The sequence below is a fragment of the Alligator sinensis genome, unplaced genomic scaffold (assembly GCF_000455745.1).
Source record: "Alligator sinensis unplaced genomic scaffold, ASM45574v1 scaffold768_3, whole genome shotgun sequence".
Classification (NCBI taxonomy): Eukaryota; Metazoa; Chordata; order Crocodylia; family Alligatoridae; genus Alligator; species Alligator sinensis.
This window is the reverse complement of record NW_005842135.1, coordinates 1,120,790-1,145,372: the sequence shown is the minus strand read 5'-3', so window position 1 is coordinate 1,145,372 and position 24,583 is coordinate 1,120,790. Positions and strand designations below refer to the sequence as shown.

General features: G+C 44.3%; 1 protein-coding gene across 1 annotated transcript in view; it reads left to right on the top strand.

The window, feature by feature from the left end:
• The first annotated feature begins 20,313 nt into the window (after positions 1-20,313).
• The window catches only part of SMOC1 (SPARC related modular calcium binding 1), a 210,377-nt gene continuing 206,107 nt past the window's right edge, over positions 20,314-24,583 (top strand). Inside the window, exon 1 of the mRNA XM_025205977.1 lies at positions 20,314-20,331. Coding sequence (XP_025061762.1) covers positions 20,317-20,331 — 15 coding nt within the window. The 5' untranslated portion in view covers positions 20,314-20,316. The remainder of the gene's footprint in view (positions 20,332-24,583) is intronic.

The following is a 24,583-nucleotide window of genomic DNA, read 5'->3' as shown; positions in this document are numbered from 1 at the left end:
TTCTCTTTCCTCTCATATATCTATTTGCACAGACATTGCAACAGCCTCCGTTGCATTTGAAAGCCTCCTAGATGTCATTCTTCTCAGTCCCCTGTTGCACACTTTGGGTGAGCTTGAAAGGGCTGAAGGACCAAAGGTCCCCATGAGTAGCATTCACTTTCTGAGCAATGCATTTCTGCCAGGACCAGCTATGCTCCTTGGTTCCTGTAGTAACATCCATCAACTTAGGAATGCTGGAGAGGAATAGCAGATAAATTATTTCCATTAAGTGTAGCACTCAACCAAGTGATGACACAACCACCCTATAGCTCTTTGGATCAAGAACAGTCTCCTTACTGTTTGCATAGTGTGCAAGACAATGGTTCCCTGATCGTGCCTGGGGGCTTTGAGCACCACTGTGTTCTTTGGAGCCTGTAACTGACACAAGGCCAAATTCACCCTACAAGCCTCCCTTAGGATCCTACAAACTTGCTGGCATAGCTCTGGGAAGCAGTGGTAAGATGTGATTTTTGGTGAGCATTATCAGTGCTGGCAAAAATTCCTAATGTAGATGCAGGTATACTCTCAAATTTTCATGTACTAGACTGTTGTCATCCCTACCCTGTTGCATGGGTGTGAAACTTGACTGACAAACTAGAAACATCTGAAAGCTTTAGAACATTGTCATCAGTTGTATCTTTGGAAAATCCTCCATATTGGAAGGACAGAAGAATGCTCAAGCAAACACCACCAGCATCAAAACCATGTTTGTCTAGCACCAGCTCTGTTGGACAGGACATATCATCTGGTTCCCAAAACAAGTTCTAGACTCCCAACTCACCAATGGCAAGAACTCTATAGGTGAGCAAAATAAGAGATTCAAGGACACCTTGAACTCTAATCTAAAAAAAAAAAATGCAATATTATCATTAATACTTGGGAGACTCAAGCACAGAATAGTCCCCAATGGCACTGTGATGTGTGACAAGACATCAATCATTTTGAGTAAATTTGCCTTACTGTGGAGAAAGATAGATGAGAGAGACAAAGAGAAAGAGCTGTGACCTGATATCACTAGAATCTATTCCTTCCTCCCTTCCTCCTGGAACATTTGCCATGTCTGCCATTGAACATGTGGATCTCAGATTGGCCTCCTCAGTCATCTGCAGAGTCATCGACTTCCCAGTTTACTGGAAGACTGTCCTCCTCGCATTAAGGGAGTGCTGCCATCAATGACTGTCAAATTTGCACTAATCTGATAGAGATTATTTCACCTGAAGGCTTTTGCTGGCATAAATTGCATATAACAGCATAGCTATGCTGGCAAATTGAGTCCGTTCTCAACTTGACATAAGGCAGTAATGCTCTTTGCTGAAGAAAACTCAGATCTAGGCTGATGCACTAGTTTAGGTTTTCATCTTGATGCTTCACCCAGCCCTACTGGAAAGTTTTTTTCAGTGCTTTCCACACACGTGACACTGACCCTCCTTGAAAGTGGATGGCACCATTGCCCCTTCTTATGTTTATAGCAACATTAGCAATCCAGAAAAAGGGTTTCCTTCACTGTCCTGCTTTCCACTTCTAAATATAAACCGTCCTTCCCCCCACACTTTGTGCCTGTAATTACCTTTTTGCTCCAGTGCCAGCCGTCCTCAATCAGGCATCGTTATTAACAGAGAGAAAAGAGAAGAGGGGGGAGTGGAGGGGAAAGAGAACCACAAAACTTAATTTAATCACGGTGCCCCATGCTCAATTTAACAGACACAACAGCTCAGAATGGGGTCCCTGTGCAACGGGAGGGCAATCAGTGGAGCGTCCCTGGAAAGAATTAATTGTGAATGACAATGTGTAAACAGTGCAGATGAATAGGGCGTGCAGGTGTGAGCCACCGGGGCCATCCCAGGGACTTTTTCACACGAATTTCAGCTCCTTCACTGCTGACCTGCTCCCTAAAACGTGATTAGTGGCGGCATTGGGAAACCATTTAGGGTGTCAGGACTTGGCACATATTAACTAGCCCTGGGGGAGAAGGGAGGGAGGGCATGGGGAATATGAAAAGGAAATCTGAAGCACAAGGGGATTGTTAAAGGGCCAGAGCATCCTTGTTGCTCTGAGATGTGCTCTCTGAAGAAAATGGCAGTGAATGGAAGTGGAGTAGCGCTTTGTGTTTCTCAGCAATACCCAGGCTAGCCAGAAAACAAGACAATGCATCACAGACTATTTGTGGGGGTGGGCAGGGAGTATGTGTCTGAAATAAATCTTTATGCTACTGATTCTTTTTTTTACTGTGGCTGTATAGCTCTGGATGCTTCATCTTGTAAGCGAGTCTGTCAATATAAGCAGGAAAAGGAATGACTCAGCAGCCCTGAAACAAGAAGCATCTCCTCGGGAACATGCCTACTATTCCGTGTGCAAAAATCCCTCCCTCCACCTCTGCTAGCAATATGAGGACTCATATGTCAGGCAATAAGTGGCTGTATAGTGGGCCCAGTTTAGGGAAGATGGGAGAGGGAGATCTAAATGATAAATCCCCCATGCCAGCCTAGGTCTTTGAACTCAAACAGGGCAGGTTTTGGTAGGAATGACAGGCACTATTGCTTATAAGGTTCCCATCCCTCCAACACTTTCCATTAATGGGGACAGCACTGAATGATGGATGGGCTTCACAGGGCATTGCCTTTGAAGACCCCCCTGGGGATGGGCAGTATCCCCAGAACCCTCCAGCACTCTCTCCCCCTAAAGCAGGGGTGGGCAAAATGTGGCCCGGAGGCCAGATGCAGCCCGCCAGGCCATTCTATCCGGCCCATGGGGCCCCTAAAAAATGTAGAAAATTAATATTAATCTGCCCTGGGCTGCCTGTCACGCAGCCCTTGATGGCTTTCCGAAACTCAGTAAGTGGCCCTCTGCTCAAAATAATTGCCCGCCCCTGCCCTAAAGGGTACCTTCCATAGCCTCCCCGCTACTTCAAGGTACACATGGCTAGAGTTTCCACTGGTGAATCTGACCTTTCAGCACTGCTCTACAGACCTTTCAGGACCATGGTCCTCTCCCTGGGATCTGTTGTACATATTTTTAACAACCTTTGCAGCAGCAGAATGTTGGCCACCATGGTTCCTCTGCTTTACCTGCGATAGGTCAGGTCAGTGGTTCCCAACCAGTGCGCCACGGAAATGAACATGTGTGCTGCAGAATTTTGCCATGGCAATGAGCTACAATAGGTATGAAGGTGGGGAATGCCTTAACAGGTGTGCCGTGGACATTTTTTATTAATATGTGTGCCTTGGGCTGGAAAAGGTTGGGAAACACTGAGTTAGGTTGTTATCTCTTGTGTTGTGTCAAGTTTCATTGTGTAGTTTTGCTAAGAGGTTAGACAATGGATTCGTATGAGAAGGTTTGGATAGGGACGATCCTGCCTTAGGCAGGGGGTCGGCTTTACTTCTCTTTGACAAACGACTCCACAAAATGTGTTGTAGAATTCCAGTGTCTCTCAGGAGTCTCTCAAATATAACTGATTTCCACATTCTTCTGACTCCCAGCACCACAGACTCACCTTAGGATCCAATGGCTGAGTTCTTTCTATATTACGGATCAGAAATGGTAGGAAAGTTCCTGCAACTGGAACATGATTAATACTGCCAAGAAGACAAGATAAGAGTCCAGCTCAGTTGCCTATGGCAGTTTTGTCTCTGCAAGGTTAATGGGAAGAAAATGTCAGCACTAAAAATATACACATCAGTTTCATGTGCAGAAACTGAGCTCAAAATTTAAACTGACCTTTTGCTGAGCAATTTGGCGTATCAGGCTATTTTTTTTTTATTTTTATTTAGATGCCGCCTATCTACGGGCTTGGGAGCCTAGCTTTCTGTACCCATACATGAAAATCTTAGTTAGGGATAATATTTTATCCCTAACTAAGAGGTATTTTGAGACTTAATTTCTTTATTTCTGCTAAGTCAGTGAAGTTTTGCCACAGAGTTCATCAGTGGCAGTATTAGGTTGCAGTATTTGTATCATAAACCACATTAATATTTCAGTGTGAACAGTGCGGTATAAGTGCTAAATGCTACTTGGCAAAATTCTGTGGCAAAAATATGTAATTAAAGTCCATTCTTGTTTTTGCTCATTTGTTAAGCACAAGAAATAAATGTAAATAAATGCCTCTCATTACAGCTTATTGACTCTGATCAAGGTGACTACGCCACTTCCTATGTGGGAGGTACTGCATGCAAAGTGCAGCATGCCTCAAGATGCCAGTGTCTGGCAGGACAATTGAGCAAGCAGTAAGGAGATATCATTATTGTATAGTCTAATCTATCTATTTTGAGCAGAGGGATGGACTACATGACCTCCTGAGGTCCCTTCTAGAATGCTTATCATAACTGTAGTACCTAATGGAAAAATATAACACATTAGATTTGAATAGCATTGTGGCAGGGCACTTTTGGGTGCCTGCCTGCAGCAGGATACCTGTGGTGCCTGCCACTCAAAGGGCCTGAGTAGACAGCGTAGGCGGCCTGCAGGTGGCTGCACTCCGCAATCAGGAGTCAAGTCACATGGCCAGCAGAAGACTGCCTGATTGGGGAAGAGGGCTCAGCTGCTAGCAAGAAGAGCAGGCTTGAGCAGGAAAGCCAGTAGGAGTTGCTGCAAGCAGCTGGAGGCAGAACGTTGCCCAGTTGGAGCAGCTGTTCAGGAACACCCGGAGGACAGGGTAGGAACTATGGGGATGGAGGAGGTTCCTGGTCCTGGGGAATGACCTAAAACTACACCCTGCTGGGTTTGGATGGTGTGGTGGGGCTGTTTCTGGCAGGGCAGCTTCCAGGAATTGTCACCCCAGTGCCTCCCCAGTGAAGGGCAAGTATGGGTGCCAGATGCTTCAGCCCCTGCTGCCTTGTGGGTTACCCCATGGAGGGGAAAGGCTAGGGGAGCACACCTCAACAGAAAAGCGTAGGGGCCCAGGCCCATTGTGTGGGGCCTGAGGCAGGGTCCAGGTAAGTAGGCAGATGCCTGAGGCCCAAGGGGGTGTAATGTCCCGAAGGGTCCAAGTATGTTAACAGACGCTTGAGGCCTGAACAGCCGTAGGCTGAGCTAGCGGGGCCCAGGTAAGTCGTCAGATGCCTGAGGCCCGGAGGCCCCAGTGTGGGGGCAGAGTAGTAGGGACCCGGCAGCCGTGTATTGTAGGGCCTTAAGATGGTCTGAAGGGCTGCACTTGGGCTGACTGGACTTGCTGCAGCCAACAGCCATGTAGAGTATGGCCTTAAGATGGCCTGAAGGACTGCACACAAGCTGACTGGAGTAGCTGGAGTGGAGACCCCAGTAAGGGGACGTGAGTTAAGGCCCAGGGATGTCCAAGGACACCTGAGGCCTAGTTGGGCCATAGGCCAGAGTGTCCCAGTAAGGGGCTGGGGGAGTGATAGTGTAATTTGGATGCCATCTGCAAGGCTTGGATCACAGGATAAGGGGAGGTTTGGAGCTGTGTAATACACCATTGGCATCCAGCTTTAAAATGGGCAGCCTCCTGCCTTAAAAAATAACTTATTGTTTACATCAAGGTGTGGCAAGCAAGTGTAGGTGGGCAGACTGCCCAGACAGGGAGGTGGGCTGGCATGGTGACTGGCCCTGATAGTTACCCCGTTACAAGCATTATTCCAGATGTCACAGAGGGCTTGTCTGTTGCCTCTTCTAGGCTCTAGGATGCTTTCTTCATATTGTTTAACTCTTAATAATTTTTCACTTTTCCTTGTGGCAAGAAGGCTATGGCCATCAGGTCTCTGACACCTGTTCCTAACATAAGGCCTTGACTCAGTCTCCTCTCTTTTAATAATTTTGTTCATAATCAGTCTCCAGGAGTCATGGTTAATGTCTCTTAGTTAGGAAATAGCCTAGTTTAATTCAATTTAAAGATGTTCCCAGGACAGCTGAAAATGGGTTTGGCAGGCTCTGAAAAATTGATGACGATTAGATTAATATACATTGAGAAACCTGGGGATTGGGATAGCTTGGAAGATAAATGGGATAGGGCTGATCTGGGTGAGATTTTTCAGTCAGTTCTGCCATGTAACTAGATATTGTATGTAGTTATGCATCAAGGGCTACAGGTTTTTCTAGGATTCCCTTACACCTCTGACAAACTGGAGAAATGTAAGGATGTAGGTATCTTTAGTCTCCTAGAGAGTATGGATATTACCTCTTTTAACTGTGAATGAAAGTGATTTTTTTTTTATGACTTCTGGTCATCAAGAAATAACTGGCACATTTCACAACACTGTTATTTTGATTGACCTGGACAAATTCCAGCTAAGGTATAATTCTCTTATTGTTTTGAATTTAATGAGGATAAGAAAGTAAAAATAAAACCTGAAGTACTGTATTTGTATTTATTGCTGTTGAGATTGTAGGGTTCCATCACAGCAGTGGCTACATTTCAGTGGTAGGAGAAATGATCATCACATATATCTTAAAGCTTTTTTAAATCTTCTGGCACATAGGAAGATGGGCTCAATATTCATCACTTTCCCAGATTGCCACTCTTTTAAGGAATTTTTTGCTTATCTGCATTTTCATTTTAATTTACATTTATTAAAGACAGTAATGTATGAAAAATCTTAGATTAGTCATTTTGTCTTTTTGTTGTCATGCTCATTAATAGTTTCATATTCATCCAAAAAATGGCATTATTGCAGTCTGATGTCCAAATTTCCTAGTCTGCCAAACAAATGCAAATGATAAACTGCAATGTTTTAAAACTTTCTGGAATCACATGTTCAGCAATGGGATCCTAAGCTCTCTGAGCAATGGGCAATTGCATACCCAGATTGCTACGTGTGCGCATTCAACGGTTTGTATGCAGTTCCCCACTGTACAAACATCTGTAAACCTTGCCTTATCTAAACACATCTGTCTCTGTCAGAATAAACAAAGAAAGATGCATGAATTTTTTACTCCTCCAATAGAGGAGGCCAGACTTTATTTGATTTTATTATGATTATGTGGGGTTAGAGTTCACATATTAGGAATCTGATTTCCATAGTGATGTACCCAATGTGAATTAGGGAGCAGCTAAGAAAAGAGAAGATTTTGATCCCCAGTCACTTGGGCTAAATGTGAACCCCAAATCCTGTCCCTTGTTTTTACAGACTCCATATTTAAACCTTACAAAAAACAAAAAAGAAAAGAAACCCTTCTGTAAACTGATATTGCATATTGAGAATGCATGACAGCAGGTTGCGTCCTGGTGGAGCAGTCTCCCTGGTAAATATGGAGGTTCCCAGATACAAAGGAACCAGCATTGTCCTACTGCATGAGAAGCGAGGCAGTTTCCTAGTATGGGGAGGCATGCCATTCTGTAGACTGCAGGGCACAGATCCATCACTCTATGTGCAGATTCCAGAGGTGGTAGTAAAAGCCAGGTTGGATCTACCCATCCCCAGATCCTTCACCCTCTCTGTGTCAAGTAGCTTCATGGGAGCCATGGCTATCTGCAGCAGTGGTGACCAGGTGAAAAGTGGGAAGGCTCCTTTTGCTCAGCCTATAGAACCACTTATTTAGGGGTCTTCTATTTCAGCAGTAGATTGTGCAGAAGGATGTGCTTCCAAAGAAGGTTAAGTTGGTTTTAGGAATGTAGAACATGAAGAGATGAGTTGGGTCACTGAGTTCAATCCCTTCCAAATGCAGGCAACCTTGTCAGACAAGAGCATCTGCTCTAGCCCCCACCTGTGTACACTACAAAACACAAAGCCCCTCCACAGCGTACCTACAACAAACTAGTATCTATATTACAAAAAAACAGAGGGCTCAAAAACTACTGGAAAAGAGCCCAAAGGTGCTGCCAATATTAATGACAATGCTACAGTATTAATGACACAATAATTTAGAAAAACCCGACTTCTTACAGATTTTAGTGCATCAGCATTCTTTTATGTAGTCATCCATGTCTCTCACAATCCTCCCTGAGATTCTTTCCCCCAGGTCTACACTGGAAGCTTCTAGGGAAACCCCCCCAGTGGTTTTAGTATACTGGGAAGCACTATTGGAAATCTGGACCTGAAAGTTTCTTCCACCTGGAACACAGTGTTTGCTGGTTGAGTTTGCTGATGGTCATGAGAGTTCTCTCTTCAGCATTCCTTGATATAGGCATAGCTTGTGATGATGTTAGGCATGAGACAGCAAGTGGGAATATGTCCCTTGTTCTCAGAATATGACATTAACTTCTGAACTGCTAACTTCTAAACTTCATAATTCTGATGTCAATTATACATAGCAGTAACTGCCTTCAGAAATTATACAGGCTAATACTGACTCTGGAAATATCAGGGCTCTACACTTTTGCAAACTCTGATGGATCCATAGAATTATAGAAAATTAGGGTTGGAAGGGACCTCAGCAGTTCATCTAGTCCAACCTGCTGCTCAAACCAGGACAATCTCCACCTATATCATCTTGGCCAAGGCTTTGTCTAGCCAAGTCTTAAAAACGTCCAAGGATGGAGATTCCACAACCTCTCTGGGTAATTCACAGTACTCAGATACACTTGTCACACAAAGTCAGGAAGGAGGAAAGGAGAGGACAGAAGGTGGATAACAAGAAGCATATTACATTAGCTCTAGGATCAAAGTAACTTAAATGCTTGGGTTAAGTTTTGGGCTGCTGTATCTTCATTGCCTGCAGTGTGATTGCCAAGAGAGTAAGCCAATGAAGAATTTCACCTGGCAAGTTTAATTAATTAGATCAGATTGAGAAAATGATGTAGCGAGGTATAAATTATGGCAGAGGCTGCTAACATGCTGTACTCATTCAGTCTATCGCTTTGTTCTAACCACTCTCACCATAACGTCTCCCTGGCAAAGGCCTGCCTTCTGATGGAGGAAAGGTTACAGCAAGTTTCTACCACTGGCTCCTTTCCTAGGACATTCCTTCCACTTCATGGACTCTTTCTTGGGTCTGTGCCTATTTATGCTGTTATGGACAGTGAAATTGATTTAGTCCACTAAATGTATCTGGATTAATTAATTAATATTATTGAAACAAAACTAAACCCAACTGTCCATCTTTGTTGCATATTATCTATATGAAGACCATTAATACTTTGCATTAACAGCTTAGGTCAAATCTGGGTCTTCACAGAAAAAACTCCGAGAACCTGCCTTTCTTCTGACACAGAGGAAGAAAGTCAACTCTTAGTAGTCAAGGTGGACCTCACATCTGAGCATTCACACATTCAGAATCTGAGTTGAAAATAATGATCCCAGCTGTTTAATAACAAGGAAAACACAAATAAAGTGGCAATTAAATGTTAGTGGGTAGTTTCACATGTTTGTTGGCAGGTGGAGAATGTCACCTCTGTTGCCCTGGAGGGGGGAAAAGCTACTCATCTTGTTAGTTTCTTTCACACCTTAAAGAATGTGTGACGTGTCATCTTGAATCTGCCAAAAGATGCTGGATTTTTGCCTAAATCCAAATGCTGGCCTGACCTGTAGACAGTTCAGATCTTTATGAAAGGGAGTCTGGTGAGATGGAAATGGTTGAGGGATGTGTGTGGGGGAAAAATGCATAACAACAGAAGCAAAGCCAGACACAGACACAGGCATGGGCGAACCAGGCGGCCACCCAGGGCCAGGACAGAAATGGGGCCTGAAAATGGTAATTTTTAAATTATTATTATTATTATCGCTGGCAAAGGGGGCCCCAATACTAAAAGTTTGCTCAGGGCTGCCAGGAGTTCTCCCCTCCGCCCCTCTTCTCTCTTCCATTAATACCTTGCTTCTCTTCTGGGCCTTTGTCTGTACCGTTTTGTTACTGCTTGGCCTGGAATGGTAGGTTGCATTTTCCAATTGGGTATTCAAGCTCAGGTTATGCCCAGCTGCAGCCTCCCTGCTAGCTGTAAGAGTGTGGGAGGCTGCTGCTAGCTGGACTTGGAGTTCCATGTTATCTAGAACTTTGCTACAGTCATTTCTCATCCTCCTAAACACTTTCAGCTTTGTTTTTTGTGTGTTTGTTGTTTCCCCCATCTCTAAATCACCTATTTGAAGTCCAGTCCATGTTGGGAAGGACCAAGAGTTATCTGACAACTGTTTTGTGCCCTCAGTCCTTTATCCAGTTATAGCCCATCTGAAGTGATCATTAATTGACCTGTTCATTGGACATCTCAATAGAGACTCAGGGCTGCCTATAACATACTGGCACATGCGCTTTAACACACAATCACCTATTTTTTACTGTGTATTAGAGCATCATGGCAAAAATCATGTTAATACACTAATGTTCAGTAAAATTAGGTGACTGCATTATTAAGCATCACTAAAAAAGCATGTGTGTCTTGCTACTGCGTGTTAAGGCAGCCTAATGCACATTTAGTTAGTATCTCACATTAGAGGTACTAAATTTAATGCGCACTAGCAAAAGAGGATTCATGAACATATAGATGCACCCACTGACTATTTTCTTTTAACTCTTCCTGGAAGATGTCCTTCCAGGTCAGAACTGAGGCATGTTAAGATAGGGGAAGCTTGCCATGCAAGAAGCAGCTCTGCTGTGCCAGTTTTACTGTTAGAGAACTTTGATTAGATGAGAAGACTAAATTTCAGTCATCTTCTTCTTGGGCATGTTTACACATGCACTTTTAATGCACAGTAACCAAAAGTACTGTGCAGTATGGGCACACATCTACACATGCATGCCCATACTGCTCAGTATGGGCACAGTAAATATGGAGACTTATGCTAATTTGAGCATAAATTTGATACCTGTATCATGCAGGTATCAAATTTATGCCCAATTAGTTACAGTGCGGTAACACGCATGTAGACGTGTTACTGTGCAGTAGCCCAGGGGGCCTCACTTCTGGGTCTTCCTAGCCACTGGGGAGCCAGCCTGAACCCAGCCCCAGCGCTCCTAGCTGGCCACCTCTCCTGGCTTCAGTTTGGGACTAAAGTTAGTCCCAAGAGCTGGCAGCCATGTGGCCAGAGGCTGAAGCTCCCCCTGGTGGCCACAGGGGCACATAGCAGGCTGCTCTGACCTAAATTTTAAGCCGGCATAAATGCACATGTAGACACACCCCTTGTGTCCTTGTCATAAACTAGAAGTTCTTCCACTATCATGCACATCTGAGATTGTTGATGACAAGTTATTTACCAGATCCATTGGAATCTGACATGGGCCATAACATGAACACTTCTGCTATGGTTGTTATGGCAATTGGAACATTAATTGAATAAGGTAACAAGCTTCAGAAAGCTGAAGATCACTGATAGAAACTTGTAACTTAATTACAGCTACCTCCTGTCATCTCACATCATTATATATACACCAGTATGTATGTCTTGTTGCCACTTGCTATGACTATAGGACTACTGTGGTCTCTATATTGCTTTTACACTAGAAGGTAGGATCCCATACATATCTTACAGCTCAGAGGTTGGTCTTGGGTAAGCAGGAAGCTTTTATTGTCCAGTGTGCAGAGTTCAGTTTTGTTAATACATGTGATTTAAGGTATGCCCCAATTTAAGTGGCTACTGGAAAGAGCGCATAAAATCATTTCAGACATTGAAGAAATTCTGGCTAGTTCCGCCAGCTGTGTTTATTACTACATTTTTCAAAGGAAAGGATTTTAGAGCATGGAGGCAAATTTGTCCAAATTGCTTTGGTAATGGCAAGGAAGTGGATAATTGTGAATTGTGAAGACAGGTCCACCCCTACAACAGAGTAATGATTTTCACAACTATGGAGCATTAATGCCACAGAAAAAATACAATAAAAACAAGGTTAGGGACTTGCAGCAAAGCTGGAATTGCAAGAAATTAATTCTTGAACCAAACATGAGATGTTTGCTATAAAGCCTAGAACAAACTGTGTCCTTCTACAGCTTGAGTTAAATGACAATCTATGGCTATGAACCAAAGTAACTTTCAACCACTTAAAAAAAGATGGGGGTTGGCACTGGCGAGTGTGCAGTAATTGCATGTTGGGTGTGTCTTCACAAGATGTTCACTGTAGAGTTGCCTAATTAGCTCCACAGTAAACATCTCAGTGTCTACACAGGTGGCCCTATTAGACTGCAGGAAACTAATAAACTCTGCAGCAACACACATGTTGATGCTGACTTAGCTGGCTGGGGCATGAGGGTGCTTCAGTGTGGGGGCTGCATGCCCGCAGCATGGTGAGCCAGGTTGGAGCAGCCCCAGGCTGGCAGGCTGACCCCCTCCCCCCGGGCCTACTGACAGTTGGGGCTGCTCCAACCTGACTCAGAGTGCTGCAGTCCTGGGCACACATTTAAATGGCATGTCTACGAGCAATAAACTCCTGTGCAATATGTACGGGAGTTTATTGCTGCACATTAATTTTTACATGTAGATGTGCCCTGTAACTGCTATATGAGTATATTGCAGAGCTAAATGAAATAGGCTTAAAATGAGAATGGCATTTCTTCTATCCTATAGGAGTCTGCAGACAGAACAGCTCTATCATCACAACTTCTCTCCATCATTTGACACCACTATCTGTCTATACCAGTGGTTCTCAACCTTTTTAGATTCGAGGCACCCCTCAATAGAACTGTGGCACCTCTCAGAAAATGCCAGATTTTAGTTTTCACTCTTTTTTTTTTGACTACAGAAAAATAATAGAGCAATTCTTTTGTTGCAAAGAACTCAGACCATAACAGTTCAGAGTCACTTTAACTATGAATTCCTGTTTAAAATCTCTGGGTTTATCTTACGAATTATGTTTACATACATAACAATGCTAACTTTGTAAGACACTCCTTACCACCTTGAAAGGATCTCAAGGCACCCCAGGGTGCCGTACCTACCACCCTGGTTGAGAATCACTGGTCTACACCTTCTTGCTCTCAGCAGCAGTTTGACTTTTACCCTTTCTGTAGGCTGCAGCTGTCCACTTGAGGGCACTAGTCTCATTCATGAATCCTTACCTTACAGATGGAAAGTTCAGTTGCTACTACAGATTGAAGCTCTTTGGGACACGGACCATAACTTTTCTACAGTGTTCAGGCCAACGGGGGTCTAATTAGGGGCCCTGAGCAGCACTCCTAGACCCTTCAGTCATGCAAATAAATAACAATAGGTATAAAAGTTATACAGTGTCCATAAAATAGGCAAGAGGAGGAGGGATGTTTTAAAGAAGTGTTCACAAGAGAGAGGTTGAAATACCCAAAACATTTAGTAACAGAAATACATAGTAAACCCATGTCTAGCCATCCAAATAATCCCTTCTCCTTCAGTCCCTTAGGCATCTTTTATTTTCTTGCCTTTTTTCTTCTTTCCTATGTAACCATGGGAAAATACTTGGCTTATTCCCAATTCAACTTCACACCTTCTGTTAGCACCCTGGGTATTTTACTTATAACCTGATTCGGATTTTGCCTGATTTACAAACATAAATTCTATTGGTGTGTGCTGCTCTTGCATTTCTGGCTGTACAAATGTCAACCTTTAAACATGGGGCATGAAGTTCTGGCCAGGCAAACAGAGATGGCTTAGGGAAATTTGACCTACAATGTATCACGGAAAATCAATATGAAAAAAGGCTCCTCCCAGTAAGTATCTGTAAAGTGAGTGCTACTGGTTTTGCTTTAATATACCAACTTAGGTATGTTTTTTTCATTACATGTCTATTAAGTCCACTGGGTGTTATTACTGCAAGCAACTACTGGAAGATACTATTGTGTGTACAGCATGAGTGTGCATTCCAAAATGTGCAGTAATTTCCTCTTGGAGGCAAGTGGGGCTGACTTGCCATTCAAGGAAAGGAATAGAGGAGCCATCATGTGGGGGAACCAGCACTTGAACAACCTCCTTTCCCCATCTGAAAGTTAGAAAGAGGTATATGGCCTTATTGTGGTGCCTTAACTGAAGCCCATTGTAGTTAATGGATTGGGTTCATAGTACAGTGCTTTCCCCTTGACCTGCAAAGAAGGCATTTCTTTAATGGATAAATACTTCTTCCATCTGCTCTATAAGCTTTGGAAGGAACTCCCAGAACTGTAGTATGCCTACTTCAGGCTGCAGGTGCTCCAAGATCTGCACTTACAGAGCTTCCAAAACATGCTTTGAAAAGGCTTTTTCCTTGAATTACAGCTGCAGGTGCTGTATCACCTGCTATTTTCTCTGGAGTCACTATATACACTCTACTCCTGCATCTAACTTCCATACTGAGGGGCAGCTTTCACATAGCAATTATATGTTGGGGAGAAGGCATTGCTTATATGCAAACACTTGATATGTGAATCTGATCCCACAAGGGCTTTATTCTTCTAGTCTAGGCAATCCCACAGGAGTGAACGGGAGTAATAACGTGACTAAGATGTACCCATGGAAGAAAGGATTCATGTGATCAGGCCCTTTTATTTTTAAGCCTGTTTCTGTTGGATCCCTTTGCCTGGCATCTTCTGCTTTTCTAATATTTTATAAATAAAAACATGTCATGTATTTTGCTAATACTAGGACTTCCCCTATTCAGCACTCCCTACCTCTTTAAAGGGATGACTATCCTTAGTTCCCAAGGAAGTAAATGGGAGCCTGTGGGAGCTAGAGGTGCTTAGCACTTCACTAGAAGTACTTAGGACCTGGTCCACAAATTGTGTTCTCTCTTCTTTGCTTCATCCCTGGTATGTATTACACTTGCCCCTGCTTTGTGGAGATAATTTGCTCTCTCCTAGTTCATTAGCTGCTACCCCATCCTGTCCTTGGACGAAAAAAAGGCCTTCCTGTTCAAAAGAACACATGCAGCAATCATTAATGCTGACCCTAATTGTGCCAATTCGAACCACTCAATAGCTCTAATTAAAACTTCTCTTGTGCAGGGCACTGAACAGTAACAAAACTGTCATCCCAAACAATCAAATCAAGGAGTTAAGAATTTTTTTTAAAGTTGTGTGCAAATTCTGTTGCTGCTGTTGAAAGGGTCATCAGAAGAGGATTAAATGGGAGGCTATTGTGGTCTGCAAAAGGGGATATCTAAAAACAACCCATATCATTTGGTCACAGTTTGAAGCAAGAAGGTCCTTAATTGTTTTCCACCCTCACTGTCCTTTTTCCTACCAACCCCTGTGCAACAAATAACACCTGCAAACAAAGTAGACAGGCTCCTGGTTATGACACACATGGACACCACAAGTTGACTTAAACATCTGCAAAGGGGAAAAAAAACCCCCTTCCTATTCCCCACAACCTTGTTTCTCAGGGTCCCTGACTATACTTTCCTGTGCACCATAAATAACTCTGCAATTACATTAATTGGTTGCATATTTGTTGACATGGAGTGGATAGGGGGTAGGTTATGGTAGGAGGATTTTTGCTTTCAGTGCCATTTTATACTGCTTTCTTCAGATGTCCCTTAATCCCCAAACTCCCCTCCCCCTATTATTTTGGATTCACACGTCTTTCAGAATAGCTTTATAACTGCACGTGTGTGGGGGGGGAGAAACAGCATTAAAATTCCTTTGATGGCACCCATGCACACACATCTGTTCAGTTAAGTTTCCCCAGTAATGTCTATCAATCAATCAAAAGAAAAAGGTTTATATGCACCTCAGTGGGGCATTCTAAAAAGCTGGTTGCAGGCAATTGTTGTGCACTGAATGGTTTCTTTCAGTATATAGGTTCTGGCAGAAGGAGAGGACAATTTTTTAATGCATTAAAAAAAAAAGTGCAGAAGTAGTAAAATTCCAGTCTCTCTCCCTCTTTCTTTCTGTCTGCCTCCCATGCCTGCCCCCCGCCCCCCTCTGATTTTTCCCTCTGTTTATTTAGGAGATGGGCTTATGCTCTGAAGTTTAGATCTGAATCCACATGCAAAAATTTCCTAAAACCTCTAAAGTATTACAAGCACAGGTGCCAGTCACAGTGTTTGGCTCTGGGTCCAAACTGTTACAGTGTTTGGTCTGAGTCTTTGGTTGGAGGTATGTTGAGCTATTTTTGCTTCTATTTTTTTGCTTCTTCTCAGTTGCTTACTGAGCTTCATGGCTGTGGCTGGGAGATTAGTGAATCAGGACATGGAGCTCATCTCTGGATCTATTCTGAACCAATGCGCCAACATGAGAGGTAGGTTGTGTTGTGGCTAGAGCTGCCTTCTTGCAGCTGGGCCATAAACCAAGACTGCAAGGACCTGTGGTGATGTTGACTGAAGATTCCATGACTAGTCCTACACTCAAATCCAACTCTGACTTCAGATGGGTGAACTAGATTCATCAGTGATATTTTAGGTCAGTTATATGGCAGGATGATACATAACTTCATTTAGGTTATAAAAAACAATAGCAATGGTGCCTTCCTGCCTTGAAGCCCAGTAGTCTACTGGCTAGGGCACTTTCACAAAGGGTTGGAGAGACAGATTCTAAGCCTTTTTCACTCCTACATCTTCCACATCCTAGCAAAGGGGCCTAACTGCCAGGCCATGAAGTATGTAGGGCCAAAAGCAGTCTCCAGTGGCTGCCCACTCTTGGCCAAAGGAGATGGCAAGCAAGAGGAATGTGGCAGGGGTCCTGTTTTCTTAGTCAGCCCAATGGGACAGAAGTTATCTTTCCGTTTTACTTGTCCACAGTGGGCTGTGAAATGCAAAATGCAGAAGCACCCTGGGGAACGGGGGGGAAGGGAGGGGAGGCTTTAGCGCTTCAGGCAAGTCCAGCTTATAAATCAGTGAGAGTTTCCAATCCTCAGTTGTCCCCACCCCTGCTTCCCCCCTCAAGACACTGCTTTGTGATATGGAAAGTTGAGTATGAGTGACCCAACATCATGTTGCTCATTTTTTTGCATCCTCACAAAGAAGCATCTTAATGCCACCATTTGGTCAAGCTGCAGGGAGAATAGGAAGAGGGAGGAATCTTTTTACCTTTCTTCCAATCAACACATCCAACTGTAGTGATGGGAAAAGTGGGGGAGGGGGCAGAGAAAGGATTGTCTTTTCACTGTAACTCCTTTTGTAAGTTAGAGAATCCTGGTGGATTGTGTTGACAATAATCAACACCGCTGATCTGCTGCTCTCAGACCGGTGCAGCATTTTTTGTGAGGCTCTCAAACCACTTTATAAGTGCTCATTAATTGTGTTTTAGAAGAGACTGGGCAACAGAGAGATGATGTGGTCTGTTCCTACTTGCTTGGTGAGTGTAGGTCTGAGTCCCAAGAATGTTGACAATCCTGCTCCCTAGAAGAAACCATTGCCTTCTTTTCTGAACTCCTTTTCCTATGCATTTACCCTAAGAAACCTGTTGTCACTGTTCCTTTATGGGTGTGAAAAGGACTATTTCTGTAAAATGGGCTCTGGTATGGATTCCTACGTACTGCCTGATTTCAGCCTGGATTTCCCACTGGCTCAACCTGCCCTTGTGTCCTCATCTCTTGTCCTCATTTTCCATGTGGTATTGTTTGAGCTGAGTTTCTTTGTTGAGCTCTGTTGTTTTAATATTCAGCTGGCCCCTGCTGCTGCTTGCACCTTGTGTGTGGTCTTTGAACGTGAGGTGGCTCCGCAGCTGGGAATAGTGAGTGGGTGAGAAACTGTATTTTTTAAAACAAAAAGACTCTGTATCTCTTCAGTGCAAGAGTTCCTGCTTTGCTCAGCTCCTCATGCATGTCGGTGGTGGCTCTTTGGGCTGCAGTTCTATCACTGGTTCTGCAGGTATCAGTGTAATGAGTAACGTGGTCTTAAGATGCAATGTCCTTCCCACTGTTAAAGAAGGGAAAAGAAATAGTTCTTTCTTCCCAACTCCAGTAATCATTGGAGGAAAAAGCTGCTATATTTTAGACCATGTCAGTCCAGCTTCTGAGTAGCTGCAGGCTGCACAGGACTCTTGCCCTGTGCAACGCTCTCCCCCAGCCATGTAAGTAGCATGAGTCCCCCTACTGCCACCACCACATGGGCAATCCCTTCCCTACTCCCATGGTGTGAGCCCCATCACTGCCACCACCACATGGGTGATCTTCACTCCACCACCATTGCTGTACAAGCCTCCTCCCCTTCACTATTATTCATGTCCCTCTGCTGCTTCCACCACTTGGACAATCTTCACCCCAACCATTGCTGCCATGTGACCAGTGTGGGCCTTTGACCTGTGCCCACCCCCTGTCAGCATGTGAGAAGCAAGCTCCCTGGGCTTCCCACACACTATCCTACCTGAGAGACTCCAGCTGCTCACCACTGGAGCAGCCAGAGCAATGGGGAAAGCAGCAGTTTTGTTAGGACTTTGAGGATTCAAACCCAGAGCAGCCAGGCCAGCAAACAGAGGTTGGGTCCTCAGCACCACCACACAGCTGGTCAGATACGAGCCTTAGCCCAGCCTGGTTCCTCCCATGGGATATTGACCAGGAGTCAGGTGACTAGGGGAAACCTATAAGCACCACCAGCCCCTAACAGGAGGGCTATAAGACCCCTCCTACTTTCAGTGGGACTTGTCCCAGTAACATTGCTTGTGTGTTCTTTGGATGTCTGCTTCAATCCTGCCTGATCCCAGCCTCACCACAGTCCTGTCCCTACTCCATTTGGACCTCTTGACTGATTTGCTTTTCTCCCTGACCATAATACTGCCCCAACTGCTGGCCTGAAGACCTGGACTTTGAGTGATACCTGGTGTTACCCCAACCTGCCTATGGTAATTTCCTAAGTGACTGCCTATGGTCTGGGCAATCCTTACAGGTTGAACAGGAGCCCTAGGAGCATATATTAATCTCTTGTAGACTGGATACAGCTTGCAGGCCACCAGTTGGGCAGCCTTGTTTCAGGCTATGAAGCAAGATTGTAGAATTAGGGAATTTTAGAATTTGCATTTTATCATCATTTCCCCCTCCAGCCTCAAAGGCAAAAGTCAAACCCAAGGCTCATCTTTATGGAATACACTTCTAAGCTGTTCTCATGCCTTGCAAGACCCTTCTGAAATTAACTATTTCAGTGCTTTATTCTGTGAAAATTAAATTCAAGGGACAACAATTAATATAAACAGAAAGTATTTAAAGAAAAGATGTTTCCGGGCTTATTCTTCACTGCTCTTTCCTTGCATAATTATTTACCCGTAGGCAAAGCAGAAGTGTAACAAATGGAGTGGAACATTCTTATATGATAGCATTTTATACATACTTTATACAAGTTGCTAGCCAGTGGTGCATTAGGTGGTGGTGCATTTGGCTTGCCAAATTATACTGATTATATCATGGCAGTCTTGGAAATTTCCCAATGGAAGGTTCAGAGTGGGGCTCACATTCACACCTCAAAAATAGAGCAAGACCTCTTAGCTGCTCTGCCACTAGGTCCACACTGTCCTATGTACATGCTTTCAGCACCTGTGACTATCTCCTCTACTTCTTCAACACCAGGCATTAGACAAGAAGGCAGGGACTCTGACATCTGTATGTGGAAAGTAGCTGCTACTTTCCAACCCCCATCTTGGTCAACAATGGCATACAGAGCAGCAATGAGGGTAATTATCCACACTGTGGAGCTGAGTTCCTCAGCTTTGGAATGGGGGCGAATCTTGGTCAGACAGAACCATGAGGAAGGTAGTTTAACCTTATTACTTTTTTAATACTGTGCAGCTTTTTGTCTGAGACTGAGTTAAAGTTGTAAAAAGCACTTTAAAGATGTAAAGCCTTAGAAAAGCCCCAAGGACAACTATAAGTAATAATAAGCTTGGGTAAATATTTAAGGCACCATATATTTACAGGGTTCCTGTTTTATTTGGATATGTAGATAATCAGCTTTTCCCAAAAAGTAATTTTAAACCCCTCTCTACTGATGCTATTGATTTACATACATACCAGTATTGATGCTAGCAATGCCTCATATCTAGGGATTCTTACAACTATCAGCATCCAACCAGTGCACAAACTGTGACTGTAGACCTTTCAGATAACAGATAACAACAGTAATTGTTGTCCCTTTTTATGCATTAGCTTAATAATAAAAGAAGGTAGCAAATGATGCAGGCATATGAACAATTACACTTGCTGTGTGGAAAAAAGTGTGATCAAGACAAGCAGTAAGTACTTTATGCAACAACCTTAAAATGCTGTCCACATTGTATAAAGCATGACTTACCATAATAAGGTATTAGTTATTAACACAAATATAGCTATTTTGGGATAACCCTTTACTGATGGAAGTTGCATGTTGCATGGAATATACCAAAATAGTCCAAACTCTATCAGTTTGGGATCTCACCTATGATAGCACTGCATAATTTATTAGGTGCATTTTGATGAGATTTATGTCTTCCTGGTGAGGTATTGGGAAACTATTTGATTGAAAAACGATTGGGTGACCTCTGGCAAGTTCTGATTCAGAGCTTTTTACTTTTCTTTTCTTGCAGAGTTTAGTAAAATGACCTTCTCCCTGGCTGTGATGCTGATGATAGAAGTGGAGGTATGCTAATGGGAAGTTTGCCCCCACCCCCAATGTCCTTAAAGTGATGGCTGTGATTTTCAGAAGAGTCTAAAGAAGGAAGTTAGAAGCCTAAATTCCATTGAATTTGGACAGTTAACTCCTCTAGGATTGCTCATGTATATGTAGTGTCAGTGATGTCCAAATCAGCCACTGTCTGTTAGGATTCCCTAGAAAATTAATGATTGGCTTGTCAGGATTCAGTCCAGTGGGCTAATTTGTCATAGTTTCTTGGACTACTTTTTAAGATTAATATGCAGTATAATATATACATATCAATTTCAGCATTGAATAAAGCTGATTTAGAAATTAGGTACAGATTTTTACGGAGAGGTCTATTTCCCACTAGAATAAATGATTGAGGGATGTAATGGATTATCTCCAAATCAAGGCTGGGATACTTTTCAGGAAGCTATGCTTTGGTGATAGCACTGGGTTCAGTAAACAAAAATCAAAAGGTCTACAAGAGCTAAATAGCTCACCTATAGTTAAGACAGGCCAGTTTTTATGGTCAACACCACACAAGAGAGTGAGGTGACAGCATCATGTAGAGCCACCTTTGATTCCTTAGCCTGAATTACCAAGTACCCATTTACAGCTGAGGTGACTGGTGGGAAGTAATGTACTGAAGGACATGGAAAGTTAGAGAGAGTCCAGAGGTGGGTGGCAAAATGATAAATGGTTTGGAAGGCAAGTCATGTGAGGAGAGGTTGAAGGAGCTACGCTTATGCAAAAGGTGCTTAAGAGGAGATGTGATAGCAGTCTCAAATACTTAAAGGACTGCCATAAAGAAGAGGGAGAACACCTTGTCTCTCTTGCTGCATAGTGGGATGCAGACCAATGGCTTGAAGTTATATTGAAGTAGGTTTAGACTGAACATCAGAAAAAATTTCTTCACTGTTAGAACAGTGAGTGTAACAGACTGCCTAGGGAAGTTGTGGAGTCTGCATTACTGGAGGTGGTCAAGAAGAGGTTGGACAATCACTGGTTGGGGATGATCTAGGCATAGCTATACCTATGTTTCACTATGGGTATTTCCCATGCTTCTGGGTTTCCTGGTTGTCACATGGAGCTAGGAGGAATTCCTGCTCTCTGCCTCTCCCCCCTGCTGCTTCATGCATCAGGGTTATTTTAAGCCTTCCTCATAGTCACTGGGGGTTGGCTGCAGCCAAGGCTAGGGATTGTGATTGGGGTGTGCCAGTGCTCCAGCTGGGACTTAAATCTGGAGGTTCCTGGCTACAGTATCTTACCCCTCCACTCAGGGTCAGACCAATTGTCACATTTGGGGTCAGTAAGAAATTTTACATTATGGTCAGGTTGGTATGGACTATGGTGTTTTTGCCATCCTCTGTAGTGAGGGGTATGGCCCTCTTCCTGGAATCCCTTGAGTGCATATTAGCAACATTTACAGCAGGAGAACATTGGCCACCATGGTCCCCCTGCTTTACTGGTGACAGGCAAAGGTGTTATGTCTTGTATTGTGTCAGCATTGACTGTAGTTTTGCTAAAAGTTTGGACAGTGGATTTGTATGAGGTGGTTTGGGTAGAAATGATCCAGACTTATGAAGGGGGTTGGTCTAGGTGACCTTATGAAATTTCTTCCAACCCTACTGCTCTGTGTTTCTGTGATTATAAGTGCAAACTAGATAGTTCCTTCTTGACCTTGAACCCTGGGAATCTCTGATGTCCCATTGTGCTGTGCCATCTGCTGCACCTGCTCAAGAGGTGTACATCATTAGGGAGACCTGGCAGACTGTTGTTAGTAACAGAGTATATTGCTGCTGCAGAGAGTTGTTAGAGAGGCTACGTGCAACATGCCACTCTGATCATAAAAATATTAAAACTTTTTGAGATTATGGTTCAGAGATTTTGACCAAGTAACTTTTACTTATGAGCCAGGGTACTGCAGCCCTCATTGCCATGGTGGGAAGGTCTGATTCTGTGCTGAAGATTAACAAAACAACTGTTTCATTTCAGGGAGTGGTGCAAGCCAAAAAGAATAAGTATTGGCAGAGGTCTTTGAGTGTGGCACTCCTTATCTATCCTGGGCTTATGTAAACAAAAATCTGTTATTATTTTTTAAAAATAAGTGGTTTTTTTTTAAGATTAAAGCAACCATGTAGCTTTTGTAACCATGTGTTACTTTTGCTCAGATGCCACAATGACATGACTTCTCCCAAGTGCTGTGATTGTGCGGTTACTATCTTCCTCTTCTCATGTGTCTCTGGTGAATCTTTCGTGTGGTTCTTGTAAGATCAATGAGCAAACAGAGCTCAAATTGTCTCATGAAGAGATCATGCTTGTCTTGTACATTCCCACAAGATCCCAGGGAAATATTTGATGCGTGGTACTTCCTAATTGTAATTAGAAGAGTGATTATTGTCCTTATTATTTGTCTTGCACTAGCAGTTTCTTGGGAGTCACACCTCTACTTCACCTTTGTAGGACATCATGTCTCTGTCCTGAGGTGCTTTCAGTCACTGACACCCTTGCCCCTCTCCCACTGGTTCTCTCCTGCTTCCAGCCTGGTCAAGTGTTCACGATACTGTGATCTGGTAGTCATGCTGCTTTGTTAAATAGGTCTATAGGGAGTGAGTACTGGAGAGTGGTGCAGTCCATACTGCTGATTTTTCTCTGGTCTCTCTCAAAGCAACAGATTACATAACCGCTTCAGTAGAGTTGGCCATTACCAATCCCTGGAGACCCAGAGGCTCCTAAGCTTTTCTTGATATGGCAGTGGCATAGGTTGACACCTGCCCCTCTAATTCAAAGATCATTAGAGACACAGTAATCTCTGATCTATCCCATTTGGGGTTAGATGTGCACAGAGTTTTACCAATTCCCACACCCGCACTTGGGAGTTTATCTATCCTTTATACTTTTGTCTTGTATCGAGCGCACCAGAAGTACTCAACCAGTAAATAATAACATGCTGGCTCTGAGCATAACTTTGTATGCCAGATTTGCCTGTCTGCTCACAGGTGTCTCCCACCACAGCTGAATGGAACCAGATGGGAAGAGGCTATCAGTCTTGAAGCTATTGGCTCATTCACTGCACAAAAAACTCTGCGGGGATTCTGCTTCTCTGAGAGCAACTTTCTCTTCTCCTATGAGGACAGGACACAAGAGAGATCCTGATAATCTCTGAGCATTGGGGAAGGTCCTAGCTCTAATTTGACCCGAGCCATGAGTTTTGTAAAGCCCTGCTTTTACTAAACTATTGGCTGTGGCCAAATGTAACTTTAAATTGTTTTAAAAAGGGAGAGAACTTGTTAGTCAGGAGCATTTATCAGCTGTTCAGATTTAACTGTTATGTCTGCATGGTCCTGTAGCAGTGAGGTAAACCAGGGGTATCAAACTCATCTGGCCCCATGGGCCAGGTGAGTGGTGTGGAACAGGTCCATAGGCTGAGTGAATGGCAAGGGGCCGGGCCCATGAGCCAGATCCCTCCCCCCCACCTGCTGGATCTTGTGCTCATGGCACTTGCTCAGGTTGGTCTGGGACTGCTGCAGTTGGTGCTTACTCCAGCCAGATGGGGACCTGAGCCACACACAGTGTTTGCTTCAGCTGGTTCAGGGCAGGTGCCACATGTGGTGCAGGTCCCAGGCAGGCTGGGGTAGATGCTGCACTTGGTGCAGTTCTGGACCAGCCACACCAGGTGCCAGATCTGGCCCGTGGGGGTCCGCAGAGTCTCCCCCTCGCCCTGCAGGCCGGATCCAACTCTGGTCGGTGTCTAGGACTGCATCGCACATGGTGCCCGCTGTGGTACCCATGCTGCATGCAGTGCTCACCCCAGACTAGCGGGACCAGACACTGCATGTGGCTCGTGTCCTGGATCAGCCAAAGCCAGTGCTGTGTGCAGCAGTCCGGCCCGTGGAGGTGGGGACAGGAAGGTCCAGGATGGCCCTGTGCAGGGCCAGCTCCTTGTGCTGAAACAGGATCAAAACAGGAGTCCTCCTGGCAGCAGACAGGCCTGAGGGTGATACCAGGCGCGGGGGCCTCAGGCTCCCTCTGGGGAAGGCCGGGTTGCGGACGAGGAGGAACTTTGGGACGCTGAAGCCAGTCCAGCCCCGCGCCAGGAACGAGAGACGCTGTCCGGGGACGCGCTCAAGGGCGGCTTGGCCGGGGTGCGGACCGCCCCTCCCTGGAGCCGGGGCCTGCACGACGCCCCGGGGCTGCCCCGGAGGAGCGGGCGGTGCGGCGGGGCAGGCTGGAGGGCGCGGACCCCCGCAGG